This window comes from Scyliorhinus canicula, chromosome 9 (assembly GCF_902713615.1).
Source record: "Scyliorhinus canicula chromosome 9, sScyCan1.1, whole genome shotgun sequence".
NCBI lineage: Eukaryota > Metazoa > Chordata > Chondrichthyes > Carcharhiniformes > Scyliorhinidae > Scyliorhinus > Scyliorhinus canicula.
Genome location: NC_052154.1, coordinates 145,705,282 through 145,728,725, shown reverse-complemented (window position 1 = coordinate 145,728,725; position 23,444 = coordinate 145,705,282). Strand labels below are relative to the sequence as shown.

General features: G+C 43.9%; 1 protein-coding gene across 3 annotated transcripts in view; it reads left to right on the top strand.

Moving 5' to 3' along the window:
* elp4 (elongator acetyltransferase complex subunit 4) overlaps window positions 1-23,444 on the top strand; it is a 459,315-nt gene that overhangs the window by 109,320 nt on the left and 326,551 nt on the right. For all 3 annotated transcript variants that reach the window (XM_038807869.1, XM_038807868.1, XM_038807871.1), the window contains exon 4: window positions 18,835-18,972. In XM_038807869.1, the coding sequence (XP_038663797.1) occupies window positions 18,835-18,972 (138 nt within the window). The remainder of the gene's footprint in view (window positions 1-18,834; window positions 18,973-23,444) is intronic.

Sequence of the window (23,444 nt, the reverse complement as noted above, 5' to 3'; positions counted from 1 at the left end):
AGTACTAAGTTCATAATTATTGCTGGAAGACATCTCTGGTCCTGAAACAAAATAACTTAATCTTTATGGAATGTCAAATTTCTCCATGACTAAAACTTCCATTGATTTTTATTCTTTCAATATTATGATGATTCAGCTTCTACATTAATGTAATATTTATGTGGAAATTAACAAGTAGGCACGGCGAGTACTCTTCAAAACAAGCTTTATTGGCTTATGCACAAAGAGAACAATGCAGTGAGATTCACTGTGATGTTCTGCCAAATCCAGCGAAACAATGACTTCTACCATTTTCAGCCAATGAAATGAAAATTGCTTATTGGCACGAGTAGGCTTCAAATGAAGTTACTGTGAAAAAACCCCAGTCGCCACATTCCGGCGCCTGTTTGGGGAGGTTGGTACGGGAATTGAACCCGCGCTGCTGGCCTGCCTTGGTCTGCTATAAAAGCCAGCTATTTAGCCCTGTGCTAAATCAGCCCCTTAGGTTTACAGTACCAGTTCAGTTCCTTAATTTACTTGTTAACACACCAATAATATCACAGTCAAACTTTCATTTTAAACCAATGAAAGGACAGCATATTTTGGCCAATAGAAAACTGTATGTTGGACCAGTAGAAAACAAGTATTTTCAATCCTTCGTTTGCATAGCCCATATCCTCATCTGTCCTTTGATAGTTGTTTGATGGTGACTTACAGGGAGTACGTCTTGTTTGGCTACCTTCATCATTCTAAGCTCAGCAAACCCACATTGAGGAGCAGAAGGAGCTGGGCTGCTAGGTTGTTACTTGGGGCTTGAGGGGCCCTTAATCAGCAGCCAGGGCGAAAACAACAAAGGAAGAGCTGTGACCACGTACAGGACTATAAGAAGGGCAAGGCCTACCTCGACGCACTTGAGAAGGGTCTCAAAAAATCCTCCAAGTCACCCTCCAATATCAGAGACCAATGCCCACCGATCAGAAGGCTTTTCTTGAGACATGGAATGAAGAAGGCGGACTTGCTCCTGGATATTGCTCACATCTGTCTCGATTCTATGGTCCTCATGAACATAAAAACAACAAGATTCGTTTATGGCTGCACAGAGCCCTCCCCACGCTGCTAATAGGAAGTCAAGGGCCATCGATCTGGAGTATTACTTTAGAGAGGGACTGAATTTCCTATTGCAAACACTGGACGACATCCATGGTTATGTTCCCAATGAGTTCCACGGTGGCAGAGATGTTAATGATAGCCCTTTCTAATTCTGAGACTCCCAGACCCGGGTGAGGGTCTGGATAAACTGGTGGAACCCGGTATTACAGGTAACCAATGGGTTTGAGACCGATCGTTTATGACGCTCTAAAGGTCCCAGGGAGTGAATAGCAAAGTGTTAGACCCCAAAGGCCTCTGGGATAATATTGCCAATGGTACAGGTCCCTGCCCAATCAACGGGAAGGGTCTTAACGGCCCTATATCCACAAAGCCAGTCGGAACCATTGTGAACAAGGGTCAGGTACCAAAGAGTATGGTTCTGGCAGAATCTAAGCCAGTTCCAAACTAACGTAGGATTGGTCTGGGTATACCAGTGAATTCAACAGGTTCGACTAAGTCGTAGTGCTTATAGTGCCAGTAGGTCTGGGCCTCAAGTCGTATTTCTATAATTACAGGGCCCAAGCCTTCCTTCAACATAGCCGTCTGAGGCCCAATTGATTGCGGAATTGCCCAGGGTCAAATTAAACGGCCGCTGACAGTCACACCCTGTCCAGTTAGTATATGAAGATTGATCTCGGAGGAAGGGGCCTGGGGTAGCCATGTCGACTCATTCCCTTTGCATTGCCAAAATGATGCCAATGGACCCAACTGGTTGTAAAAGCATAATCGGGCTTCCCGATATTCAGAATCAGTAAGGTAGGCACAAGAACTTATTGGACCTTGCCCACCTAAGTAAAACCCGGGTATACTTCCTTCTAACGCATTGCCAGGCCGACCCCTTAACAGCCACACAAGTGGGCTGCCGCCTCCAAGTGGGCGCATGGCAGCTGAAGGCCCCCATACTACCTTGGGACCTTGCAGAAGGGGAGGGCCAAATATCGCATCACTGAGGAGGAAAGGTCAGTAGGAAGTGAGTACAGATCCAGCACTTGGTCCAGTTGTCCCATGAGTCAATTGCCTACATCCTTTGGACTGCAGAATTGTTAGTCTATGCCCTGCAAGGGCCACACAAGAGAGGGTCAAGATTTGAGTTCTCATCCTGATGATACAGTCAAGGTTCTGGCTCAGACACTTTCGTCCATGGTCAGTACCTGCTTGATGTGTCAGGATGGATCCACAAAGATCATCCCTAGACTTTTACGGTCGTGTGAGTGGTCAACAGCACCCAGTGAGGACCTTCCCAACGAGGTTCTAGGCAGTGTTTCCTCTCGAAGACCTTCATGAGGACCAAATCTCCCAGCATACTGGTGGCACCCTTCAGTGGTAGCTTTCTTCTGCGTCTCCACGACCTGAGAATGCAAGCTTTTAAGAGAATTAGTCAAGGCTGTGCAATAAACCAACATTCCCTCATCCATGGAGTGAATGTCCATCTGTTTAACCGTGAGGGGAGGGGAAACAAACAGGGAGGTGCATGGGACATCCCATCACTATCTCATACGGCGACAGGGAGGTGGTACAGTTGGCATGGTCACGAGAGCCAAGGGTAAAGCCTCGAGCACTTCAGACCTGTTTTTCACGCAACCTAGCCAACTTGTTCTTTAGTGTCCTGTTCTGCCTTTCCACCACCCCCGTAGACTGGGGTTGGTAAGAACGGGGGAGGTGGTGTTTATACTGTAAAATGGGGACCATTGTCACTGGATATGACTTCGGGGATCCGAAACCTAGGCACATATTTGTGTGATAGTTACTTGCTATGGTAACCGCATCATTCTTTTTAGTTGGGTATGCTTCTACCCATCGCCAAAACAACCACACAACAACAAGGACGTAGCCATATCCAATCCATTTAGGCATTTGTATTAAATCTATTTGTAAATGCACAAAAGGGCCCCAAGGCAGTGAGCCCACCGCTGCAGTCACTGTAGGTGTCTTTCCCGGGTTATGACATTGGCAGGGCAGGCACTGGGCAACAACCTCCGTGCCATGGTAGAAAATCCTGGTGCAAACCATACCTGCTGTGCCATCCTTATCATCCCTCCTTTGCCCGCATGAGTAACTTCATGTAATATGTAGGCAAGCTAGGGCAGGAGTGATACAGGGGCCACAGCTCGCCCATCCGGGGAACACCAAAGGCCATCAGAGCTCTGAGTGCATTGGACTTGTATCCACATATCCAGTTCGGAACGCGGAGCAATGGACTGTAAATGAATAACTTGAGATAAATCAACAGTAAGAGTAACAGACTGAGTAAGGGTGGCAGCCTGATAACAGAGAGAACCACAAGCCCGCTGGAGTCGGTCGCAGCTGCCTGTGTGGCACGGTTTGCCCTGTCATTAACTCGTGAAATCGAGTCAATACCACTTGTATGAGCTGTACATTGAATGACTGAGAGACAGGATGGTAGTTGAATGGCTGAAAGGAGGTTAGCAATTAATTGTCCGTGTCAAACAGGGGTACCAGAGGAGGTGAGAAAGCCCCGAAGCTTCACAGCTGTCCAAAGTCATGAGCGACACCGAAGGCATAACGTGAGTCAGTGTAGATATTAACTGATTGACCGGAGGTCAAGATGCATGCATGAGTGCGGGCAAAAACTTCAGCAGCCTAAGCGGAACAAATAGGTGGGAGTTTGGCAGGTTCAGTAGTAGAATGGCGATCACAGGTGGCATAGCCAGTTTGCAGTTCTTCATTTGGGGCTCGGGATTAGGAGCCATCAACAAAGAAACTGAGATTGTGGTTAGGCAGCGGATGGTCTTGCAAGTCTGGACGAGGAAGTGTGGAGACTTGAACGGTCATCTCACAATCGTGAGGATTGCTGTCATCTTCCATGGCAGGAGTGTTGCGGGATGAGGGTGATGCAGCGGACTATGGCCAGGTAGGGGTCCCCGAAGAGCAAGGTTTCATATCTTTTTTTAAAATAAATTTAGAGTACCCAATTATTTTTTCCAATTAAGGGGCAATTTAGCGTGGCCAATCCACCTATCCTGCACATCTTTGGGTTGTGGGGGTGAAACCCACGCAGATACGGGGAGAATGTGCAAACTCCTCACGGACAGTGACCCAGGGCTGGGATTCGAACCCGGGTCCTCAGCGCCGTAGGCAGCAATGCTAACCACTGTGCCACTGTGCTGCCCAAGGTTTCATATCTGATAACCTGGGTGGCTGTCAAGTGCTGGGTCACAGAGCGATTCAGAAGGGCCGCTACTGCATGGAGAACATGGAGCATGCAACCTAGTTTGCAGAGGAGATCACGACCTCGGAGATTGATAGGAACATCAGAGCCAAGGAGGAATCGGTGTTCACCAGATTGTTTTCCGTGGGGGAATGGGACCTCTTATGACAGTGGTTGGCCTGATACTCTGACAACACCAACGGTTTGCTGTGAAAGGCGAACGTTAGGAGCCTAATCACACGACTAGTGGAGTAAGTAGCGCCAGTATCGAAGACAAAGTTCCATTAACTGCCAATGGTATAATCGGTTCTTCAGCGGTAATAACAGGCATCTGACGGGTGTGGCATCCCTATTGAGAGGGCCCTGGTGGACCAACGGGGTTATTCATGGTATAAGGAACAGCCTGGGAATTCGGAGGTGCTGGAGGCGGGAACAACAAGACAGCGGGGGTTGGCGGTTGCTGATTCTGAGGGCAGTTCCGCGACCAGAGCCCCTGGAGACCATACGTATAACAGGCGCCACTATTCCCTCCCTGGGCTGCTTACCTATCTGCCCCACATCCACCATTCCAAGTCCACCGCTGTTGCTGTCCGTGTGGACAGGAAAACAGGATTTTGTCGGCACCTTTGTTTGCTAATTTAGGTTTCTGATATTGGAGCTATCTCTGTGTTGTTGATCGTTAATAATTTCAGGCAGATTTTGCTTACCCTCCCAACCTACACAAGTCAGTGTAAACATTCTCTTAGATCAGGCTGCAACCGCTGTACAAAAGCATTAATGAATGCCGGCATACCGGCCACTAGCAATTCCGGAACATTTAAGAAACACAGAACGGAAGTGTTTGACATAATCCTTACCAACAGGAAGCGCCGATTTATTTCTTTTTCTTTTGGCCCGAGCCTTTTGATGTTTGCACAACCAGGATCCTGGATTTTGGCTGTCTCACTTCCTCCAACCTTAACTATTGTAACCCACCCATTCAAGTAATAGACACTCCCCTTGAGCCCTTCTCGCTTCTGAGATCATTTTCAATCTTCCCATGTTCAGAATCTGCACCAAAGGGTGTTCTATATGGATTCCCAAGGATAGGTGTGTTGGCCATGATCCAAGGTGTGTAGGTTAGGTGGGTATATGGGAATAGAGCAGGGGAATGTGCCTGGGCAGGGTGCTCCCCCAGAGGGTCGGTGCAGACTAAAAGGCAAATGGCCTCTTTCTGGACTATTGTGATTCTATGATGCTATGATCCTATCAAAGAAATTCTCAAATTCCTGAAGCTACGGCAAATCTTGTTCCACTTGCAGTTACATGTAAAGTAAAACCCAAAAGATCCATTTCTGTTTCGGGGCTGTTTAGCACAGGGCTAAATCGCTGGCTTTGAAAGCAGACCAAGCAGGCCAAGCAGCATGGTTCGATTCCCGTAACAGCCTCCCCGAACAGGCGCCGGAATGTGGCGACTAGGGGCTTTTCACAGTAACTTCATTTGAAGCCTACTCGTAACAATAAGCAATTTTCATTTCATTTCATTTCTGCTTGGGGCAAAATGGGTTAGTTAATCAGAACATATCTGATAATTCAAACTTAAAATTCGTAATTCCAAATTCCTGTAAAAATATAAATACATCTTCAGCTGTTAATAGGCAAAGGTTAATTCTCTGCTCGTTTGAAAAAGGGGTGGAGTAAAAGTTTTCAACTGAACGTCACTCTACGTCACCGCATCTCTTTGTTTCGACCTAAGGAAAAACATGATCAGTGGACCCCTTTTCTTTATCTACTTTACTCTTTTGTTTCTTTTCATCTCAGTGTTTTCTTCTTGTGCCAGTTGTGCCAGGAATATTCTTTTTTCAACCTGACACGACATTTTAACACGCGATCTATCCAACAACACAGGACTGGCCACAATCATTTTAGATATCCCAAATTCCAACAAATCCTGTTAAATTAAAATTATCTCACTCTTACATGTGTGAATTTGTATCCGAATTAAAATTTGCACATATTGATCACAAATATCCTGGAATCATGCCCCTGGCCAGAAAAACAAGATTATTGAAGAATTACAGGATAATAACACCATCTATGTTGCTTTCAAGCTGTGACAGGATCATTGAAAAACTCTTGTAACACCCCTCCAACCAACAGCCATACCCCGCCAACTTGGCTTCTACACACACTCCCCAAGTCCCTCCATCTCTTCTTGCTGTTCCTACCTAAACTAAACTAACTCCCCCTGCCCCCCTTGTTCCCTAATACCCCCACCCCCCACTTATTGTATCTGCTAACAGTTTAGTTTTCCCCGAAGAAGTCGATAAATGGCTGCCACCTCCAAACGAACCCTAACACATTAAGTTCTTGTGCCTACCTTACTGATTCTGAATATTGGGAAGCCCGATTACGCTTTCACAACCAGTTGGGGGTCCATTGGCATCATTTTGGCAACGCAAAGGGAATGAGTTGACATGGCTTCCCCGAAGAAGTCGATAAATGGCTGCCACTTCCGAACGAACCCTAACCTAATCCTCTCAGGGCAAATTTAATTTTCTCAAGCCTGAGAAACCCAGCCATGTCGCTAACCCATTACCCCTATTTCGGGGGCTCCGAGTCCCTCCACGCTAATAAGATCCATCTTGGGGCTACCAAGGAGGCAAAGGCCAAAACGTCAGCCTCTCTCGGCCCCTGGACTCCTGGATCTTCCGAAAATCGCCACCTCCGGACTCGGCGCCAGCCTTGTTTTTAGCACCGTGGACGTGACATTGGTAAATCCCCGCCAAAATCCCCATAGCTTCGGACATGCCCAAAACATGTGGACGTGATTTGCGGGTCCTCCTGCACACCTAACACACCTGTCCTCTACCCCAAAGGACCTGCTCATCCGGGCCACTGTCATGTGTGCCCGGTGAACCATCTTGAAGTGTATCGGGCTGAACCTGGCACATGATGAGGACGTGTTGACTCTGCTCAGAGCATCCTCCCAGAGACCCACCTCTACTCCTTTCCCAACTCATCCTCCCATTTACGCTTTACCTCCCCTACCTGGGTTCCCTCTCACTCTTTATAGATTTCCAAATCCGTCCCCTACCCCACACCCTTTCTAGAAACTACCTTATCCTGTATCCCCTGTGGCGGTAGAAGCAGAAAGATCGAAACCTGCCTTCGCACAAAGTCCCTCACCTGCAGATAACGAAACCCATTCCCCCCCCCGGCAGTTCAAACTCTTCCTCCAGATCCTCCAAACAAGGAAAGCTCCCATCAATGAATGGATCTCCCAGTCTCGCAATAACTGTGTCTGCCACCTAAAATATCCTCCCATCCAACCTCCCCGGCACAAATTGGAGCCCACAGCGACGCTCCCTCCACTCCCATATGCTTCCACCACTGCCCACAAACTCTCAGAGCTGCCACTACCACCGGGCTTGTGGAGTACTGGACCGGCGAGAACCGCAGAGGTGCCATGACCAGTGTTCCTAGACTTACCTACATGATGCCGCCTCTACCTCCTCCCACACTAACCACTCCCCCACCACCCAGTTCCCGATCATGGCTATATTTGCCGTCAGTAATAATTCCTAAAGTTCTGCAGGGCAACCCCCCCGACCCCCCTTGGCTCCGCTCCAGCAGCACTTTCGTTACTCGCGGGGTTTTACCCACCCACACAAACCCAGAGATCACCGTATTAATCTGCTTAAAAAAGACCTTGGTATAAAAATAGGGAGACACTGGAAAACAAACAAAAATCTCGGGAGAACCGTCCTCTTTATGGTCTGTACGCTCCCCGCAAGTGATGACGGAAGCATGTCCCACCTCCGAAAATCTTCCTTTATTTGCTCAACTAACCGGTCTAGATTTAATTTATGCAACTGCTCCCATCCCCGTGCCACCTGAATTTCCAAGTATCGAAAACTGCCTCCCACCACCTTAATGGCAACTCCCCCAGCCTCCTCTCTTGCCCCTTGCCTGGACCACAAAAACCTCACTCTTACCCATATTCAATTTATACCCTGAGAACCTGCCAAATTTCCCTAAGATCCACATAATCTCTAACCCTAACCCCCCCCCCCCCCCCCCCCCCCCCCAGATAGCCCCTTCCAGTCCTTTGACGCTCTCAGTGCCATCGCCAATGGCTCTATAGCCAAGCCAAACAACAGTGGGGAGAGTGGACATCCCTGCCTTGTCCCCCAGAGCAAACTAAAGTAGTCCGAACTCACCCGGTTCGTCAGCACGCTCGCCACAGGTACCTGGTACAGCAACTGGACCCAGTCTACAAAGCCCTACCCAAACCCAAACTGCCCCAGGACCTCCCACAAATACTTCCACTCCACTCGGTCGAAGGTCTTCTCCCATCCATAGTGGCCACTACCTCCACCTCCTTCCCCTTGGAGAACATCATGATGACATTCAAGAGCCTTCTAACATTGGCCGTTAACTGCCTGCCTTTGACAAATCCCATCTGATCCTCCCCTATCACTCCCTGGCATACAATCCTCTATCCTCAAGGCCAAAACCTTGGCCAGCAATTTGGCGTCAGCATTTAGTAGGGAGATTGGCCTGTATGACCTGCATTGTTCTGGGTCCTTCTCCTGCTTCAGGATCAGTGAGATCGAGGCCTGTGACATTGTTGGGGGAAAAACACCCTGCTCCCTTGCCTCATTAAATGCTCTGATCAGCAGTTGACCCAGCATCCGAGAAAACTTATTTTAAAATTCCACTGGGTGGCATCCAGTCCCGGGGCCTTGCCCGACTGCATGGCCTCCATTCCCTCTACTACTTCCACAATCCCGATCAGGGCTCCCAACCCCTCCAACAACCCTTCCTCCACCTTTGGAAACTCCAAACCCGCCACGAATTCCCTCATCCCCTCCACCCCACCTGGAGGCTCATATTCATACAACTGACTGTAAAATTCCTTGAACACCCCGTTAACCCCCGCTGGGTCCAAGACCGTGTTTCCCCCTCTGTCCTTCACTCTTCCTATCTCCCTGGCCGCTGGTGTGCTAGTATTCTATTGGCCTTCTCCCCATACTTGTATACCCCCCTCACGCCATCCTCAACTGCCCCATCGCCTTCCCTGTGGATATCAGACCAAACTCCATCTGGAGCTTCTGCCGCTCCTTCAACAGCCCCACCTCTGGGTCTTCCAAATATCTTCTATCCACCTGGAGTGTCTCCCTAACCAGCCTATCCATCTCTGTCCGCTCCACCTTCTCCCTATGAGCCCGTACCGAAATCAGCCCCCCCCTAACTACTGCCTTCAGCGTCTCCCATACCATTGCTGCAGAAACTTCCTATGCGTCATTTATCTCCAAATAATTCTGGATGGCCTCCCTCACCCGTCCGCATACCTCCTCATCCGCTAACAGCCCTACATTAAATCTCTATTGCATGCTCTGGCGCCCCTCCTTGTTCACCTGTAAATCCACCCAGTGTGGGGCATGGTCCGACACAACAATCGCCGAATACTCTGCATCCACCACCCACGCCAGCAAGGCCCTGTTCAAAACAAAAAAATCAATTCGGGAGTAAACTTTGCTCTTGGTTGGCCGAATCTCCACGGATCTACCCCCCCCCCCAATCTGTTCCATAAACTGCTTTCAGTTCCTTCCAGAACAATTCCCCCCCCCATAACAAAATAACAATCCCAACCCCCCTCAGCAAACTGATCATCTGCTCTCCCCCCCATTGCGCTTATGTGAGCTAGTCTGCCCCCGCCCAAGGCACCAAGCATCCTACCCCCCACTGATCCCCCCCCCCCGCTCGAACATACATATGCAAAACATAACAATCCCCAACAAACACAAAGAAGAAAATTCCACCCACCATCCCCCATTAAGAACAAAGTTAACCCGCATACAAAACTGAGCAACGGCCCAAAAAGTAGTGCAAAATAATGCATACAAAACCCAAAGAGAAAATAAATTTAGCAGCAGAATAAGAACACAACTACTCGCCACCAGGTTCAGTGTCCTTCATCACCTGCCAGTCCCCTGTTCTTAACAAAGTTCGCGCCTCATCTGGCGATCCAAAATAAAGTTCTTGCCCTCATAAGTGACCCACAAACGAGCTGGGTACAGCATGCCAAACATCACCCCCATCGTAAAGAGGGCCAATTTCACTTTATTGAAACTCGCCCTTCTTTTGGCCAGTTCCACACCCAAATCCTGGTAAATATGCAGTTCGTTGACTTCCCATTTGCTGTTCCTCGTCTGCCTGGCCCATCTCGAGATCTGTTCCTTGTCCAGGAACCGGTGCATTCGTACCACCATCGCCCTCGGCGGCTCATTCTTCAGCGGCTTCTTCATCAGCGCTCTGTGCGCCCTGTCCACCTCCAAGGGCCGAGTAAACGCACCATCCCCCAGCAGCTTCTCGAACATGTGCACCACATATGCCTCTGCGTCCGATCCCTCGCTGACCTCCGGGAGGCCAACAATCCTCAGGTTCTGCCTGCGCCACCTGTTCTCCAGATCCTCCGCTTTCTCTTGTAGCTGGTGATCCTTCTTCAGCTGGAGGTTTTCTGGTGATCCGTCTTCAGCCCCATCTCCGCTGCCATCGCGGTTAGTTGGTCATCATGCTCAGCAACTGCCTCTTCCACCTTTAGGATCGTCTGGCCCTGGGCTTCCAATCTCTGCTCCACATAGTCAATCCCGTCTTAATCAGATCCAGGTATTCTTTTCTTTGCTGAGCAAAGCTGACCTGGAGAAAATCCACCAACTGCTCCGTTGACCACTGGGCTGGCAATTTCAGTCCCTGACCCTCCACCATATTTATTTGTGCTGCAGACTCCACTCTCTTCTTCGACTAACGATCCCTACTTTTAAGACCATTTCTGGTCCACGAATCCATACACTGGTGGGGAATCCTTCTCCCCTACCTCACCAATCGCCTGTTTTGTTGATCAAATCCCCCATAAATCAGGGAAAAAGGTCTGAAACGTCCACCACGAGCGGGAGCTACCAGATAAGGACCACTCACTGCATGGCCGCCACCGGAAGTCCAGAACAAAATTCTCAATGACAGCCATTATCGTGATGCACACAGCACCGGTGAGGCAAAGGCCTGCTCATCAGCAACAATGCCACTGCAAGCTGGGTCCCAGCACAGCCCACTCCAACTGCCACGGTCAAATGAGGATTCTCTACGATTAAACTTGGCTCCTCATCGCAAAACTCCAAATCAGAATCAAGCAGAGGCATAGTGCAAGATATATGTCCCCCAAAAATAATTGTGAAATGTGCACGAGAATTAAATAAAGGCTTAACAGACTAGTAGAACCCAGAGCTTGTAAAAACGCAGCCACTTCCACGCTCACACCACGTGACCCACCCCCCGTTTCTTACATGCTTAACTATGGATTGGATTTGTTTATTGTCACATGTATCAAGGTACAGTGAAAAGTATTTTTTTTGCGAGCAGCTCAACAGATCATTAAGTACATGACAAGAAAAGGAAATTTAAAAAAATACATAATAGGGGAATACAAAGTACACAATGTAACCAGATAACACCGGCATCGGGCGAAGCATACAGTGGTGTAGTGTTAATGAGGTCAGTCCATAAGAGGGTTGTTTAGGAGTCTGGTAACAGCGGGGAAGAAGCTGTTTTTGAGTCTATTTGTGCGTGTCCTCAGACTTCTGTATCTCCTGCCCGATGGGAGAAGTTGAAAGAATGAGTAAGCCGGGTGGGAGGGTCTTTGATTATGCTGCCCGCTTTCCCCAGGCAGTGAGAGGTGTAGATGGAGCCAATGGATGGGAGGCAGGTTCATGTGATGGACTGGGCTGTGTTCACGACTCTCTGAAGTTTCTTGCGGTCTTGGGCCGAGCAGTTGCCATACCAGGCTGTGATGCAGCCAGATAGGATGCTTTCTATAGTGCATCTGTAGAAATTGGAAAGATTTAATGTGGATATGCTAAATTTCCTTAGTTTCCTGAGGAAGTATAGGCACTGTTGTGCTTTCTTGGTGGTAGCGTTGACGTGGGTGGACCAGGTCAGATTTTTGGAGATGTGTACCCCTTGGAATTTGAAACTGATAACCATTTCTACCTCGGCCCTGTTGATGCTGACAGTATGTGTACAGTACTTTGCTTTCTGAAGTCAATGACCAGCTCTTTAGTTTTGCTGGCATTGAGGGATAGATTGTTGTCGCTGCACACTCCACTTGGTTCTCAATGTCCCTCCTGTATTCTGACTCATCGTTATTCGAGATCTGGCCCACTATGGTTGTATCGTCAGCAAACTTGTAGATGGAGTTGGAACCAAATTTTGCCACGCAGTCGTGTGTGTACAGGGAGTAGAGTAGGGGGCTAAGTACGCAGCCTTGTGGGGCCCTGGTATTGAGTACTATTGTGGAGGAGGTGTTGTTTATTCTTACTGATTGTGGTCTGTAGGTTTGAAAGTTGAGGATCCAGTTGCAGAGTGAGGAGCCAAGTGCTAGGTTTTGGAGCTTTGATATGAGCTTGGCTGGGATTATGGTGTTGAAGGCGGAGCTATAGTCAATAAATAAGAGTCTGGTGTAGGAAATGCAACACCTATTATATTATCTACTCCCTTTCCACCATCTAAAACTCCCATTCCAAGTGAAACAATTATTGACTTGTGCTTTTTTCATTTTGGTATACTGTATTCACTGTTTGTGTTTTCGGTTCCTCTACATTTGGGAGACCTAAAGCAGACAGAGTGGCCGCTTTGCAGAATATCTTGTTTAATCTGCAAGCATGACCCTCAGTTTACTGTTGCCCATCATTTCAATTCTCCATCTTGCTTCCAATCTGAGGATTCTGCCCTTGGCCATCTAATGTTTCAGTGAAGCTCAACCCTAGCTTGAGGAACTGCGTCTATTTTGGCTCGGCACTGTATAGCCTTCTGAACTCAACATTGAATTCAACAATTTTAGACCAAATGCCTGCCTCCATTTTATTTCATGAGTTTTTGCTGGTTCAGCTTTTTCATGGTTCCTAATATTGCATTTGGACAGCTTCAATGCAGCCATTCACACTTTACCTGTCACATCTTTTATATCTTTATTATCACTCGCTTTGGCTTTCGTACCGTGAATCCTTATTTAATCTCTGCTACATTCCACCCTTTTTTTCAGACCTTCCCTTTTGTTCCTCCTTCCCTGTTCACTTGCTCAAAACCTATTACATTTCTAACTTTCCTTAGTTCTGATGATGTCATCGATCTGAAATGTTAACTCTGCTTCTTTCGCCAGATGCTGCCTGACCTAAGTATTTCCAGCATTTTGTTATTGTTTCCAATTTCCAGCATCTACAGTATTATGCCTTTGTATTGGAGCTTCTTACTTCCTATGTGACTACTTCAAAGTTATTGGCTGCTTACCCTGTTGATGATATCACTGTTGCTGAACGCCAGGAGATTCTCTCCCTAGACTGATAGCGGGATTGACCAGTGAAGAAAGATTTGTTTGGCTGGACCTGTATTCACTAGCGTTTTGAAGGATAAGAGGGTATCTGCTTGAAACATGTAAAATTTTAACAGGGCTGGACGGACTAGATGCAGAGAAGATATTTTCCCTGGTTGTAGAATCTAGTGTCGGGGGGACAGTCTCAGGATACGGTACAGATGATTTAGGACTGAGATGAGGAAACATTTCTTCACTCAAAAGGATAGTGAACCTGTGGAATTCTCTACTACAAAAGGCTATGAGGGCCAAGTCACTGAATGTACTCAAGAAAGAGGTAGATAATCATTTAGATTTTAATGGCACCAGGGAGAAAGCAGGAATATGGCTTTGAAATCGAGGATCAGCATGATCATATTAACTGGCGGAGCAGGCTCGAAGAGCTAAATGGCCTACTCTATCCTAGTTTCTATGTCTCACTTGGCACGAAATTCAAATAAAAGTCAGGAAAGGAAAAAATCTATGCTATGCAGATAACCAGATCTTTGTGCGCACTTCCTTTGAGATCTGCACCCAGTGTTGTCGTTTCTCCAATGGATATCAGGCCATCATCTTAATCTGCATCCTAATAACTCCAAGGCCATCACATAGAAAGTCACAAAAAGTATATTATTTATTTATTTTAGAATCCATCAATGAAGAATTGTTGCAGGTTTTCCTTGTTATTTCCTCTACTGGTTTATAAAGATAGACTTATATTTATATAGTACCTTTCATGACCTAAGGCATTCCTAAAATGCTTTACAATAAATTAAGTACAATCATTGCTGTTTTGCAGGGATTAACCTTTTTGATTACAAATTTCCGTTCTAAAGTGAATTTCAAAACACTTGTAATGGAAACATTTGATAGCTGTGATACGCAAAGATTTTTTAAATTATTGGTAGGTATGTATTTAGGAGGGGCAAAAGGAATTCGGACATATGGTCACAAACCAACAAACCACAGTACAAAACTTCACTAAATTACAGTTCAGTAAACACAGACATATTTATTGAGTTTACCCCTTAAGAAATTAGCACTTACTTTGATTCTCACCCAATTTGATTAATTGTGACTTTACAACAAGACTTTGATCCAAATCGACTGGTAATTCAAAGGTCTTCAGCACATCCATTACTCAAAAGCTAAAAGTGGATGGCTGTGTGGATGAAAGTGCTTTTCTCAGAGGGCTGCTTATGAAGTATGGATTACCCTAACTGATGAGCCAATGATCGAAGTTTAGCTGCTACATAATCTAAGTATTTCCTCCTTTATTGTAAACAGAATAGAGTGCTATGTGATGTCTTTACTTGGCTTAATGCATGAGCAATTAAGCTAGCTTAGAAGGGTGTGAGGTTAAGCCTCATTAACTGTGGGATGGGGGTACCTTGGGTTTTATTATACTCTGGAGAATTCAGCTTGTAAGAAGGGTCAGATTGTAACAATGGCTGTGATTTCCTTCTGTCAAAACAAAATGATGTAAGCAGGTTACTGTATGAATTTAGATTCAAGTAAGGTAATTGCAAATTTAGGTCTGCAGCTATATTACATTTTTGGTCGAAGACGATCAGCTAGAATGTGCAAATCTCAGCTGGAGATATTGCAGGTTACGCATCATATTTTGTCAGGAATACATTTGTCAGGAATACATTTTAGAGCATGGAGGAGGTTCAGCAAACTGCCTGAGCTTTTTCGAAGTCCAGCTTCACATTGCAGTTGTATTTCATATGGTTCCATGCTTAAATGACATGACACAGTGAACCAGAGGAGAGGTCTTCTATTGATTGATATGTTCGCTTTCGTATGTTCAGAGTCAATTTTGGGATTCGATTTTTTTTTTAAAGTTTAGAGTACCCAATTATTTTTTTCCAATTAAGGGGCAATTTAACATGGCCAATCCATCTAATCTGCACATCTTTGGGGTGTGGGGATGAGACTCACGCAGACACGGGGAGAATGTGCAAACTCCACTCAAACAGTGACCCGGGGCCGGGATCGAACCCGGGTCCTCGGAGCCATAGGCAGCAGCGTTAACCACTGTCCTGTCCTTGGGATCCGATTATGGTGTTATGAAATCACTTTCTCATTAGTACAACGCTTAAGCCCCTTTGCATTCTGTAAAAGGGCCAACATAACTACAGCCTAAGGCAGTTCCTTAAATATCTAATTTATGTTTTTCCTTTTTCAGAATTTTGTTGACTAAGTTATTTTGACAAAATAACAAAATAAAACAAAATATTTTAATGCTTTTTATTCGCGACACTACTCGAAGCATAGCTGTTTGATTGTACATAACTTGAAAATTGCTTTAAAAAGACATGCTATCAAAGTTTTTCATCTTGCACTCATCAGGACAGTTTACAAGATAAACCAATGGTAATGTGAACATACATTTATAACGCACGAGAAGAGAGTGCTGACTGGTCAGAAAGTGGATGCCGATTGGTAGAGGTGCTGCATGGAGAACAGGCAACTGCCACGTCCTTGTTCAAATCCAAGCCAGACAGGTTGGCTCTTATTGCTCAAGGCATTGCCAAAGGGAATGAACCAGGGAATGTCTGTCCCCTGAGCCTTGTTTAGGTGGAAAAGGCACAATGCATGGATCCTTTAGTCGACAAAGGACAGGATGGTGTGTGTGAATATATGTGGCTTCTATGATGCATACCTAATGATGATCTTAAATTAGTTTTCAGTGTAATTCTTCAACAAATCAGGATTGTTTAGCAAGTGCTGGCCACCTGTGGAATCACATCTAATGTTGAACATGTTTATTGTTTTGTAAGCATGGGCTGGTTGGGTGCAATCAAATAGCTATATAAATGCTTCTATGCTTCGTGTTGTGTAGCAAATAAAAAGCATTAAAATCTTGTGTTTTATTTTGTTATTTTGTCAAAATAACTTAGTCAACAAAGTTCTGAGAAAGGAAAAATATAAATTAGATATTTAAGGAACTTCCTCAGGCTGTAGTTATATTGGCACTTTTACAGAATGCAAAGGGGCTTAAGCGTTGTACTGATGAGAAAGTGATTTCATAACACCATAATCGGATCCCAAGGGCGGGACAGTGGTTAGTGCTGCTGCCTATGGCTCTGAGAACCCAGGTTGGATCCCGGTCCTGGGTCACTGTTTGAGTGGAGTTTGCACATTCTCCCCGTGTCTGCGTGGGTCTCACCCCCACACCCCAAAGATGTGCAGTACTTTGCCTGTTGTGAACAGCCGAAGGAATGCCGTTAGGACGTAGGGCCTACATACCTGACATCACACCGATACAAATTCATATATCACAGCACTCAAAATGGGCAAAACCGCTTTTTGGCTTGACGGCAGCATCCTCTTAGTGCAGAACATCACATGTCCCAACAACTGGCAGATCATATCAAACAGCTCATCCCTTCAGCTATTTGCAGCAGACAAACTGTACCCAACCAGCCTGTGCCTGCAAAGCACAAAATGTTGTGTTCAACTTTAGATGTTATTCCACAACCTGACAACACTTGCTGAACAATCAAGATTGTGCTAAGATTACACAACCCAATTTATGATTATCAGTCAGGCTGCGGTTTGGCTTGCTTATGCATGCTAGAAGCTACATATATTCACACACAGGACCCTGTCATTTGCAGGCAGAAAGAACATGTCCATGCATTATGCCTTTTTCAACTGAACAAAAGTTTGGAAGATAGCCATTCCCTGGTTCAGTCCCTGGGACAATAACTTGACCAATCAGAGTTGACCTGCCTGGTTTGAACTTAAATAAGGGCTTGGCAGTTGACTATTCTCAGTTGCACTCTCCATGGCAACACTTCTATCAATCTAAGTCCACTTGCTGGCTGTCAGCACTCTATTCTCATGCAGGATAAATTGTTGTCCCCTTACTGTTGCTTTATCTTATGAGCTGTCCTGATGAGTGCAAGATGAGAAGCTTTGATCGCATGCTTCTTTTTTCCAGCAGTACAGCATTTATAGTCCTTATGTCAAAATGGATCAAAGCAATTTAGGCATTTTCTGAAGTGCAGTGGTTGTTATTATAATACATATTAGTCCGAAAAATTGTTTTCTGTCACAGCATTATTTAAAATTTTGTTTTTTACTGTTTTACCTGACTATTTATATGTGGATTTATTTTCCATTAAACATGGCTATGTCAGTCAGATTGTAGAGGAACTTAGCCAATTAGGATTGTGCTTTGTTAATGCAAAAATATTATCACAGATGAATGAACAAGTGTAAAGGACCACAGGTTCTAAGGTGAAAATGATGTACAGTTTATTGGAGAACAGTGTTTGCACAAAGCTGCAATGTCAGCAGGGATGCTGGATTCATTCCTATTGTCATATTAAAGGTGACTGGTGTGAAACAGTTTATCCACTCCTGAGATTTATTCCCTGCAAATGTTGTATAGAGCTTTTGCAGTACAAGGACACAGCAACAGGTGTCACTCATTATGTCAGTAGCAAAAGCTGAAACAATGACCAGCCCTGGGAGTTAGGTGAGTGCTTAAATAGGCATTATCCTAATGATCTTTGCCAGAAAAGTGATCTGCAAGGATCACTGATTGGCATTTGGATAATCAAGCTTAATGAAGATAACACTGCCTGAAAAACATTGCAGGTGTTAATTTGTGTTATTTTGAAGACAATAGATTGTCTTTTTAGAATGAAAGAACTTCTTTGGACTCTTTCAAATTGCAAGATACAGAAATTTAAGCCCATGCGTAGTCTTTTTCTTCTTCAAATTCCAAAATAAAGTAGCTTCACTGGTTTTACATATTGTTGTTTATAGAATCTGTGGAAAAGAAGAAACACAATTTTGCCATGTACATTTTTCATTTCTGAATGCATTGTGGTCTGTTGATAGACATAAATCTCCAAACTATTTAGCCTAGAACTTATCATTAATAAAAGGAACTTGAAAATCGGAAATGCAGTGTAGATGACTGATTTGATCATGAATTATTGGACTTTGACCGCATTCTACTCTCACAGTTTCAAGCTATGGTAAAATTTACTTTTATTTCTAACTGCAACTTTTTCTCCCTTAGAGCATTTTTAGTTTACATTGCTGAACATGTCAGTTAATTACATGTATATTTTGTCCCAAAATACATATACCTCAAAAATAAATTATTTTCATTTTGGTTGAACAGGAGCTCCCTGCACCCTTGCTAGATGATGTGATAGAGATCGATGAAGCTATCAGAGAGATAGAAGACAATACTACTATCACTGCATCCCAGAATTCCATGACAATAGCATGGCGATACCAAAATTTGCCAAAAATACAGGTACAATTTTGCTTTTCTTCAAAGTATAACCATGTGAAATGAACCAAAAGAAATCTTTAATAAAGTCTGCAAGAAAACATGAGCAGAAATTTCAAATTGATTTATCTTCTAGTTTCGTTTTTACGTTTTCTCCTTTATAGTATTGCATTGTTTTAAAACGTGAACTATCATAAAGATTTGAAAAATTGTAATATTTTTATTTGGAATGGACTTTAAAAATATATATATGTTGTTTCCTCTGTATCTGATTCTTCACTCTGAATAACCTGAAAATGAACACTGTTATCCTGTGACTTAATACTTTTAAAGATTGCACTTAAATTTTAAAAAGGCCTGATTGTATTATCTGTGGGAACTGGCGACAACTATTTGAAATGTGAAGCCAGTCAGCCCAATGTAACTAGGAATCGGGTTCCTTGAAAAGTTGTTGATTTGGAAAGCTGTGAAGCAATACTGAAAATGGTCAATTCCACATGATCTGTAGAAAATATGCTTTTGTTTCATAGTGCAGGTTTTAGCCCATCCAAAATGCATTTACTGTTGCTGTGGTACAGTTTCAACAGCACTAGAAACTCATTCCGCATTCTGGTGTCTTAATCAGTTGACTAATCTTAATATATTTCCCGCATAGTAAATGTTGGTGGGAACTGATCATTGTGGCTGAACCCAGTCTGTCTTCTACAGGAGGACCTAGTGGCTCGTTATCATAAGACCAAAAGTGGGGAAAACCCCAGGCACATTTTCCGTTCCAAATCTGTCTACATTTTTTGTTTTTTTTGCCCAGGCTTGATGAGAATGATTGGATAGAGGGCTCCCTTAAGCATTCACTCCCTCCATCACCGACACACAATAGCTATAGTGTGTTCCATCTATAAGTTGCAGTGCAGCCTCACCAAGGCCTCTTCGGCAACACCTGTCAAACTTGCAACTTCCAGCAGCTAGAAGGACAAGGACAGTAGGCACATGGGAACACCACCACCTGCAAGTTTGCCTCAAGTCACATTCTACCTTGATATGGAAATATATTGCCATCCCTTCATGATTGTTGGGTCAAAATTCTGGAACTCCCTCCCTAACAGCACTGAGAGAGTACCCAAACCACATGGAATGCAGCGAAGGGTTCGAGAACACAACCCATCACCAGCTTCTCGAGGAAAATAAATGCCACAATGCCAGGAACACTTGTATCCCATGAATAAATATAAAAAATAACCTGCAAAGTCAGCACGGACTAGAAATTTGAACCGTTAATCTTTTGACCTGTATAGCTTAGATAGATTTTTTTTTAACTATTTGGATAATCAGGCAGTTTTACTCACTTGTCAGTGTTTATTATTGCCAGCTATGACCAGAACCGTCTTTTCGTTGAACACCAAGTTCTCATCCCTGAAAAACATTTTCTTAACAAGAGAGCACTGTAGTACAATTGATCAGACCTGCACTAATGCAAAACTCTTTGATAGAGCCCACCAACTCCATGGGTAAATAAGTCACGGGGCTATTTTAGAGTTGCTAATTCTGACCAGATGAATGTTGAAGTTCATTTGGAGACAGTCTGTTAGAAAATCCATATTCTACACTTGGGATGCTCTATTGAGGAAAAGTTGAAAGAGACAACTAAATGCCTTTCACTCTAACTTTGTGTGGCAACAATGGAATGAATTCCTTTTCGTGCGAAGGATAAAATGAATCCGTGTTAGAGGTTAATGTATTCCACATATTTGAATTCATCATTTAATTTCACTTTACAGTGCATTGTTGTGTTAATAAGGCTAAATAAGTGAGATTATAAGATTGGTAAGCAATCTTCCAAGATCATTGATCAGGATATCAAAAGCCATTCTGCACCCAATCTCTGAAAGCTGGTAGAAAACAAAGGAGAACTTATAGAAATGTGCAAAATTCATGATAAAAGACATTTTATTATAGTATTTATAAGGCAAACTTGTAATTTGTTCCCAAGGTCACATTTCATCCCTCTCTGCTTTGGCTGTAGTCCATTTCACAGTGTGAAGTTACTGGTACATATTTAGCAGAGGAGCGCGGCTTCTACAAGCTCTATTCAAATGTAAATAGCTTTTGGTTTCTTGCAGTATTAACATAAAAATCCTTCCCAACCAAATAATCCATCTTATTCAGATCTATTAATACACCAGTATGTTACAGAGTAAAATAAAATGTTTCATTCAAGTTTATAAGTGAATAAATATATTTTTTAAAAGGTACACTCTGCACTCGAAAGGTGCTAGGCACATCACAAGGCTTCCAGCAATTTCAAAGTGGATAATTGAATGAATGAACTTCATTTTAAAACATTGAATAGTTAGTTAATGGAGAAATGAATTGAAACACAATCCTTGATGTTCTAGGGAGAAATGCCTGCATGTTTCTCAGTATCTCTCCGTAGTGCTTTATGCTTAAAGTCTGGGAACAAACATGTGTGTAAAATTTCTCCTAAGGTGACATCAAAGGTGGAGTTCATCCTCCCATTCACCACCTTTGTTCTTTTCATTGGAATTGAGCTTCATGATCAATGTCCCCTTCAGTCCACAGCTGCACAGCAACATGACAAATTCCCGTGCACAAGTTGGCACCTACAAGTTACTGCGTGTGCATGGCTGCACAAAACAAAAATTAAAGGAGACGAGTACTTAAATAAATCACCCGGCCGCTCCAAGAAAAATTGAGGAAATAGTGTTTGTAATATCACCAGGAAGAAAATTAATTACATTTTAAGAAGGTGACAGGTTAATTCTGTGTTCTTAATTTCTTTAACTTTGAAGCAAGGTCGTACAAATAAGTACTGCAGTATGCATAAAAAGACAAACCTGACTAATGTACATATTCTTGCATTTACCTTAAACCAATTCATAATGACCATTGCCCAACCCACCACTAATTTAAACCGCTCAATCAAAATCAAGTGAATTTGCAGCTGCAGTGTGTAATTGCCCCTAATGTTTCTCTGTTTCAGAGGTGCATTAAAAAAATAAATGCACTTATGTGGCTTGATACAGATGGATCATTCAATTTGTTTCTGGGATGGTTAGTATTTGGAGTTAGTGCTCATGGAAGTTGTCTGACATAGACGAGTTAAAATGTGGAAAATATATTTGTGTGTTTGCATTCATTTCTTCAAAAATCTCAATACTGCCAGAAGACACACAAAATCCAATACTGAATCAAATATGGTTGAACAAGATTTGACAGAGAGAGTATGATCTGTCAATTGGAAAGCACTGAATCAAGCAATTGACTTGCTTATCCATGTGCTAAATGAGTAAAGAAAGCACTTGAGAATGTATCAGCTTCATTGTCATAGCAATCTAATCATTGTGGAGATAACATACAAGTGACATAAAATGACCGCAGGCTCAATGGCCCCCTTAAGGCCCACCAGCTAGTTCTTCCATGCTTGTAAGTCCCAGTTATTTCAACAGATTGCTGCATAAATCAGGAGCAATGTCACGGTTTAAAATTTAAATAACCCTTGAAACTGAATGATTCATTGGCGTTTACTGCAATGGCACCGTACATTATCTTGCAGATGGATATATAATGCAAGCAGAAACATGTCCACTAGTAGTGTACACTGCAGGAGTTCTTAAAAACCAAAAAGTCCCTTTTTCCAAGGTTACTAAAGTAACCGCAATTCATCTGTAAACAAAATTGTGGGATGCAAAAGCCTCTCAATGACATGTTTGTGTACTTTGGGCAATATATAAGCTGTCACAGCATGAAATCAATTTTCTGCCTAGGTTCATCTTGAATCTGAGATTTCTAACACATTAGTGTTGCAATTAGAAACATTTAGCAGCAGACAGTAGACTGAAAGCCAGCAGTCTGCTATCTGACAGTTTCTGCCTGTTCCTCTCTACCAGCCTATCCATCCTTAAGCAATAGGGGACAAGTACAAAATTGTAGTTGCCTCCGATAATAAATTTGATCAACTTTGCAACTTCTGAAGAGAAAAAAAAGCTTTCGTCTAGCTATTCAACTAAGCCAGATTACTCACACTTAGTTGGTTCAGGTAGGCCTAAGCAAGCTTCCCACTGGGCCTGGGAATTTGTAAAGCGAGGCCTATTCACAATTCTCTGACACAGACCACGCTTTTATTGCTTACTGTTTTATTATAGTAAGATCTGTCTCCACCCAGCTTGTAGAAGCAATACTCTTTCTTGTGAATTTAAAAAAAAGGTTATCCCCACCTTAATCCATACAGCGTTGTGGATTAAAGACACCAGTGTGCCCTGGGATTCTCTGAGTAGACCCTGGAAACTTCTTGTTTCTTCTCTTTGCTGTCTTAGAAAACACTACCGGGGCCTCAGTGAGGATTTGCATCTGAAATGGACTACCTGGTGCTTTCCTGAATGAAGACATCAGATCAAAGTTCAGTTAGTCAGGGCCTTGCTAAAATGTTAAGGAGACTAGGATGTACACAATGAAAAGATGAGCTCTAGCAGAGAATGCAA